The 8,241-nt window shown below is 30.6% G+C and overlaps 1 protein-coding gene across 2 annotated transcripts; it reads left to right on the top strand.

Annotated features, from left to right (window-relative positions):
* Positions 1 to 3,132: 3,132 nt before the first annotated feature.
* On the top strand, positions 3,133 to 4,013 carry LOC120261678 (probable signal peptidase complex subunit 1). Of its 2 annotated transcripts, none has more exons than XM_039269654.1 (2): positions 3,133 to 3,278; positions 3,546 to 4,013. In XM_039269654.1, exons 1-2 carry the CDS (start codon positions 3,219 to 3,221, stop codon positions 3,825 to 3,827), a joined length of 342 nt encoding a protein of 113 aa, XP_039125588.1. In that variant the 5' UTR covers positions 3,133 to 3,218; the 3' UTR covers positions 3,828 to 4,013. The 2 variants fall into 2 exon arrangements, with proteins under 2 accessions (XP_039125588.1, XP_039125589.1); XM_039269655.1 differs by lacking the exon at positions 3,133 to 3,278 and adding an exon at positions 3,322 to 3,458.
* Positions 4,014 to 8,241: the final 4,228 nt, after the last annotated feature.

The raw sequence follows: 8,241 nt of genomic DNA, 5'->3' as shown, positions 1-8,241 counted from the left end.
TCCTAGCTAGCTCACTTGTGTGATCATCTAGTACACAATAGGCTTAGTATTTATGCATAGTGTGAACGGAATAATAATGAGATTAAAATACATATTGTGAAGTGGGGTCCATTAATAGTCACTTGGAAAAATTATATCAAGGAATAAGAGCAAGTGATAAGGTGTTAAATTAGTATTTGTTTTTGAGCTCGTTTGAACCACATGGTTGAGCCAAGACAGCACGTGTGTTCCACAACAAAACATATATATCATGAATTAACATTAACTGATCATGTTAATCAGTAATTATTACTTTTGATTGATGTGTTTAATCATAAATCATATACACTGCTTATTGACAATTTATATTGAAGAAAAAATTATGAAGAATCATTCCATTCAAGCTTTATATATAATAAAACATTTTGGTTCAAAAGCAATTAATGAAGAATTATTAATCAAGATATAATTATACGAATATATATCAAACAATGGATGTAACTAATTAATAATGCAGAGGAAAGTGAAGATGGTGAAGCCTAGTCATGGGATTGTCAGTATCTCAGTTAAAGTGATAATCATAATAATATTAAATAAGAAGCAGATAAAACCTCCCTCAGTTGCTGATGTTGTTCTATATATAATTATGTAAGGCACCATTGGCATAATCCTTGATGTCAGTTGCTTGATTAGTGCTTGATTAGAATTAATAGGTCAATGAATTCTTAATGGTTTTCAAATATATGAAGAATCTAAGTAGAGAAAGGAGATTTGAGAAGCATGATGTTTGTTTGATGTCATGATATCAAGTTTAACTTTACTGCTTAAAACTGATTTGATAATGGTTAAGTTTCTTGGGTAGAAATGATTTTGGGTTTTTTTTTTGAGCATTTGCTAATTATATTATATCAATTTATTTATTTATTTATTTTAATAAATAGACAACAAATGTTCACTATTTTAACAAATGCAATAAGTTCTTTTAGGGACGTTCACATGGGTCATGAATTGAATATTCAACTGGTGCCCTCTTATCCTGCGTTATGGGGTTCATATTACAAACCTGAACTCATAATCGGGGGCTTATTATCACTAGTTCATTAAATGATATTTGAATATTAAAATTTTTTTAATGTTCCACTCTAACACTATTTGATTGTTATCTTTATACATTTTGATATATATATTGAAATTGCTTTTAATTAAATTATACAAAGATGGAATTAGAATACAATCAACCATGGAATTGAATGAATAAAAATTCTCCATGTGAATGGTTGTGAACAATGAATTTTGTTCATCAATTGACATTTAATTTAATTAGCAAATATTATGTACATAAAACTACTACTAATAGAACTATTGATGTTTTCTTTTTCTTTTTTTAATCCTTTGGTTTTTTTAATGGATACCTTGTTTTGCTTGTACTATAGATATTAAACAAAAGACATCATGGATTACATCATTAACAAGTTTCAATTAATAATACAAATGCATCAAATTTAGATATATAGTTATCTCTTTAACAAGTGGTTGGACGGTGATCATCAAAGATATTGAACTTAGAGCACATCTCTTACTGTAAAGAGCCAGCAACAAATATAGAGTTTTATATTTCTACAAGGACTAATATATAATAGAGATTATCAACTAATTGAAGTTTGACAAAATGTTGATGGTTACGTTGACAGTTATAAGCTGTAATTACTTTGAGGTTCATGAAGAATTACCAACTTTCATACAAATCCCTATATATTATATATAATTTTTTTTTTTGAACCACATGTTTTTACATGTCACACACTCTAAATTAATCGGGGGTATTGTTAAATGATCTAAATCTTAATCACTTCAACCAACCATGTTGGCCTTTTTTTTCGTCTTTTATGAATTTTTCAGAAACATTTAAATATATTTTTTCTGGTTTTATTTATCTATAAAATTAATCTAATCAAATGATATTTAAGGAAATATCGTAAACATGAATAAGAGAATTCTTAAACATTTAATTTGTGGTTTAGATAACACATAAGCAATTTAACCAATTGTTAATCACAATTGGGGGTAACATATATATATATATATATATTTATATATAATAGGGAAAAGATCATCTAGGTAAGTCCATAGATTTGAAATCTAGGAATGTTATAAATCTAAACCATTAGATCATCATTCGACGGTTGATTGTTTATATAAACACTCACTGTTTATGATTACTGTACAACACTGTAGAACGTGGTTTTTACTGTTCATAATGATAAAAGTCGTCAGATTACCATTCGATGGCTACTGTAGACATTCCTAGATTTAAATCTAGGAATGCTCCTAGATAATGAGTCCTCATATATATATATATATATATATATATATATATATATATATATGTGTGTGTATGTAAAAATTTGAGGTTAATGGATGTAAGGAAGATAAAAAGTACTCACTAATTTTTTATTTTTTAAAAATAAATAAATCATATTTATTAAAAAAAAAAGGAACTACATAGAAACATATAGGAAAGAGCTAGGAGGCTCCACTATAAGTTTACACTCACTAATGTTTTATTGCAAAAATAACTGATTTTTGTTTAAGAGTTTTTTTTTTTAAATAAAGTGGATAAGCTATATTAGAGACGTATAAAATACATAGTTAATATCATAACATGTCTAGCTTGAGCTTAGGTCCAAACACATTTTCTCAATAAAACAAAAATATTTTACGCAGTGAACTCATTACAAATAAATCAAGAGTATGTTAGTCTTTTTACAATGACTTATTTGTATTTTTGTTTTTTTATAAAAAAACAACAAGTACAATATATACCAAAGACATGCGCATCGGCCAGAAATTAATAATCCAGACTCCAACCTATACACATCCTCAGTTAGAAGATGAAAAGTTTAGGCTACAAACACATACCTACCACTAACAAATTTTGAACTTAGAGAGTTTTAAATATCTCACTTTTGTTTCACATAAGTATCTCTGGGGTATGAGCTCCTTGATGGATATTTGTAATTTTCAGTTTTTCACTTGGAGGTATTTAAAAAAGAAAAAGAAAATTGAAGCAGTTAAAGGTGGATGGGATTGGGATGCCCTAGGATCCGACCCGCGATTACAATTCTTTATTGTATCGGATTTCGGATCCGGATTTGTGATCCGATAAGCGAGGATTTGTGATCCGACAAGCCAACCCGAATCCACCTTGCGCTAAAAGCCCTTGGCAACGCTCGCGCGAGATGAATCAAAGAGAGAGAGAGAGAGAGAGGGGTCCATTCGCGATCCCTAATAACGCTCAGGTATTCAACGAATCTCGATTTAGGGTTTCGATTTTCTGCTTGATTTCTCATCTTATGGTCTATAATTTGTGACGAAATTGATTGATTCATCGTTTCCTCTTGAAATCTCGCTGAGATCTTAGCTGAATTCATGGTTTTAGGGTTTTATTTCCTGATTTGATGGTTTATTTTTGTCTATTGGTATAGTTTGATCTTTAATAGGGTTTTTTGATTTGAGGGAAGTTTGAAGTGATTGTGGGAATGAGTGGATCTGGCTTTCTCTTGTAGATGGATTGGCAGGGACAGAAGCGGGCTGAGATGCTGATGCAGGTGATGTTGGTGGTGTTCGGGGTTGTGGCGTTCGTGGTTGGGTACTCCATCGGTTCTTTTCGGACCATGATGCTTGTATACGCCGGCGGAGTCACGTTGACGGCGTTGATTACTGTCCCCAACTGGCCGTGCTACAACCGGCACCCGCTGAATTGGCTGGACCCCAGTGAGGCAGAGAAGCACCCGAAGCCGCAGCCCGTTCCTTCGAAGAAGAAGAGCGGAAAACACCACCATAAGTAGGTCTTTGTCGCATCACTTCTAAGGCAACGATTTTTATCTGAGTTTCATTATACTATATGTATTAGATGTGCTTGACCATTTCTTCCTAATCATTCCAACGCTCAATATCTGTGGTGAAGTTGCAGAACTAATTTATTTAGCTGCTATGGTGAATTGAAGTTAGAAAGAATTGAGGCAATTCTCTTCTTGGTGCATTTTCTTTAATAATGTGGCATGCTCAATCAGGTTGCTGTTCAATTTTTTTTTTTTTAGCGTCAATTTGGTCTTATATTGAACAAACATGGATTACCTATAACTTGTTTGGATTATCATGCAAAGTTGAACCTGGTGAGTTTTGCAGAAAAAAAAAAACGGAGTCTTGGATTTGTTTATTGTATGTTGATGTTTTGACAGAGGTTATGCACATTTTAGTATGTTTTATGACATGCATTGTTTTCTATTAGAGTTAGAGGGAAATAGTGGGATATGTTTGGATTCTGTGCCAGGAATTCTGAAGTGATATTTCAACTATGATGGGAAATAGATGTTCAAGTAATATGCCTGCGGGGAGGATCACAGAGTAGAACTCAAGCAATGTGGGATGACTTCTCGCATTTTTGGTTTCTTAAAAGTTTGAGACATTTAATTTTGAAACCAACTATTCATGGTGAATCAAGGTCATATTAACATCTCATATCAACAATTTGAGAAGTTCAAAAAAGACATTAATTTTAAAATTATCCCAAGATATTATTGCCTGGTTGATGTTGTTAACCAGTTCTACATATCTTCATCTAAACCTATTGCATGATGAATCTCCAAACCCTTGATATGCTACATTGTCTTTTTAGGTTTTTATCTTGAACTCTTGGATGGAGTGAGGACATGGAAGATAATGAGATATGATGGAGCACCGTAAAATTCAGTTTAGTTAATTAATTAATGTTTAATTTAATTTATATAATTAATTGTGTTTGAGTTCTTATTTAGTGATTATGTGCAGGTTTGGGACTTATAATACTTTATATTGTGATTGTAATGCAGGCTGAGATTATGAGTTCTTCATCTTGGTTATAGTGATTGGACACAGCTCATATGAATTTATGATGAGCTTATGACTGCAATTAAACTAACTAAGCAATTTTTTATAAAGTTATGAGTGTAGAGGATGTCAGATCAGTAGTAAAATGCGTCACAATTGTTGATTATGTAGGGCTTTCTTTTTAATTTCTCAGTAAGTCCTTGAACTGACTTATGAGGTATTATGGTGGTCCTAAGTCATGCATTCGACTTCCATTACTCCTTTGATTCACACTGGTTCACTCATTCCTAGATAAGGATTTCTAATGGAGTTTGATTACGCTTTCTTCATCAAAATGTTTTCTAAATGGTGACCATTTGACATGAGGTTTGTAAATGAAGGATAAGCTGATTTTTGAGGTCTTTCAAGTGCATAACTTTGATGGATTATGTCTGCTAATTCGATTTTTGGTTCTAAACTAAATTAACTCATTTACATCTGACAAAGACCATGGGCTCAAGAAGGCCATTGAAATAATCAAAAGAATCCGTCTGCCTTTTGTGCCTATTATTCCTGAAAGTATTCTCTTTTTTTCCATGAGGCATTTGTGAGTGATAACAGAGCATAGGTTTTACTAGCCTAACTGGTGCAGGTCTGTAATGTTCTCTTCTGCAGGTATAAGTGAAGGTCTTAGAATAAGGACCCCTTAATAAATTATGCTTAGGATAAAAAGAGAAAATCAAACTTCAATTCTTGTGTTGGCTTATTTATGTAAAGCACTGTTTGTGGAATTTGACTGACTGAGAGTGATTGTCACTTACTGTCTTGTTGTTGTCAGCTAAAGGGAGATGGCAACAGCAACTTAATAAGATTGAATTCGGTTGGTGTTTCCTTCATTACTATATATATGTGAATTATTAGATTGTGCTCAGTAAATTTTATAAATATCTGGGAACGGCCAAATCTCCTAGTTGTGGGCCTTTAGTTGATTCTTCTGCCTTCTAGTTTACTTGAATAATTAAGTGTTTCTAATGTTTATTAATTGGAGTTTTGTGTGAACCCTCACTTTTATATGGCATGGTAGTGGTCCTGACTTAGTGTCGAATTTAGTTCTTGAGAATTTTTATTTTTATTTTTTTCTTTTTAATATTGAACCCCAAAATTTAAGCTTATCATATTAAAGGATTTTAATGGTAGGAATTGTTCACTGATTCCTGTCTTTGTCTCATTGTGTAACTAGCTTCACAATGGTTCTTCAGAGAACCAGATGCAGTGGTGCTATCATGGGCATGAGCATGAACAGACCTTTCAATAGACAATTTTTTTTTTGTAGTGTCATTGTTGTGTGATTCAAAGTTCATTGGTGGTTTCATGTTGTTCAATTAAGTAATTTCTGGTGAGATATCTGCTTATCAGCTTAAATTTTTCGTGTGCTCATGTTTACATTTTTAAAACACTCGGGTTTGATTTTGTTGATTTCATAGAAAATTGCGGGTAAAAGTATTTTTGATAATTATGAAATTGCGTGCATATTTATCAGAACAATATGCAAAAATATATATATATATATATATATATATATAGTCAAAATCAGAATGTCTTTTTTCTTCTTCATTCTTTCATATACTCGTATCTTTTTCTTGAAGGGATGCATTACAAATGCATGCAATTGGCTTGAAATAATTCAACCAAATGTCTTTGCATTAGCTTACCAATCTTTAATGTTCATATTTACATTTGGATATTCTCTTTATATAGTTACCACACTGTTTAGAATAAGCTTGTTTCTTTCTTTTTATTTATTTATTTAAATGATATCAATACTATGCCTTGAGTGTTTTTGCTCTCTTTGTGTAGGTGCATGTGAAATCTAGAAAAGTGGATTGTTTTTAATTAATTGACCTAACTTTAGAGGAAATGAGCCAAGTGTAAGGTGGTCAATCAAATGGAATAAAAGTTTCAGACATATCCTTTTGAGTAGCTCCAACTTAAAAAGCACCCAGATTTTTTGTTGTATTTATTTATCTCATATTCTCATCAATCATGCATTTGTCCTTTTAATGATCATAAAAAATGCCACTTGCTCACGAATAATTCCTTAAGAAAAATACATATTATTATTGGTTCAACTTGCAATGAAGCTCATATCAGACCAAAATATAAGTTCTTCAATTGGTCATAGCATATGATTTATTTGCATATATTATGATTTTATCTGTTTTTATTTTCTATCTGTGTTATTAGATTATTTCTTGCCACATGTTATTTTATTGTAAATATAGGTGAGATATTTATTTATTTATTTATTTGTTTATTTATAATAAACTATATATACAAACTCCAAATTGCAAAACAAGTGGGACATTTCTTAGGCCCTCACGTCCAAAATGGACCACATTTCTTAATTCATCTCCGAATTGATTCTTGGGTTTCGTGTTGGTTGGTGTGATTCCAAACCCTATTGAAAACCACAACATGATCTTTGACACTACATAATATTATTATTCCATAAGTTAGGAAGAAATAATAATAAAAAAAAAACTTATGTTCGAAATAAAATAAAATAATGAATAGCTTAGAGATCTTGTAGATCATATCTTTATATTTTTCTTATTAATTATCATGACTGAGAGCTTTTGACCTCTCTATTTTATAATAATTAATCTAAATTATTTGTCAATATTTGCCATTGTCATCATGATGCTTATACAACATATTGAATATTATCTAATGAAAAAAAAAATTACCAAAATGTTATTGCAAAGTGTAATAGTATATTAGAAGTTTATAAATTACCATTATATGTAGGTTAATAATAGATTTTTCATAGGTGTATATATATGTAAAATAAAAATATATATATATATATATATATATATAATAATTAATTTTACATATTGAAAATTCCGGGAAAAGCTTTGCAAATAACTAAATTTTAAAATGAAAGGAGAAAAGAGGAAAAAAAAAAGAAAGATGTGGTCTTATGATCTTATCCCTGTGAGCCCCTACAAATGTTGCTTTAGCGAATGCAGTTATGGATTGTGATAATTAATTTTTTAAGACCTACTTTAATAATTACAATTATGAAAAATCTCTATCCACCAAAGTTGACTTGTTTATCTTTAATTAGGAAAATTAATTTATTAGCATCGATTAAAACTAAAGACATTTCTTGTGGATGATTGCACCATCTTATCTTCTAATTATAAGCAATATATTATGTATTCCCATTCTTACAATGAACAAATGCATTTGATTTGATTTGCTAAAATATTTAATCTACAAAGGTGATGAAGTTGCTGAGATGTTTTCAAATTATACTTTCAAAACTTGTCTTCTTTGCAAAAATATCCTTGCAAAATCTCATTATTACAGACATACTATATATTTATTAATTAATATATAGATGGTAAG

This window comes from Dioscorea cayenensis, chromosome 5 (genome assembly GCF_009730915.1).
Source record: "Dioscorea cayenensis subsp. rotundata cultivar TDr96_F1 chromosome 5, TDr96_F1_v2_PseudoChromosome.rev07_lg8_w22 25.fasta, whole genome shotgun sequence".
Classification (NCBI taxonomy): domain Eukaryota; kingdom Viridiplantae; phylum Streptophyta; class Magnoliopsida; order Dioscoreales; family Dioscoreaceae; genus Dioscorea; species Dioscorea cayenensis.
This window is presented reverse-complemented; position numbering and strand designations above follow the sequence as displayed.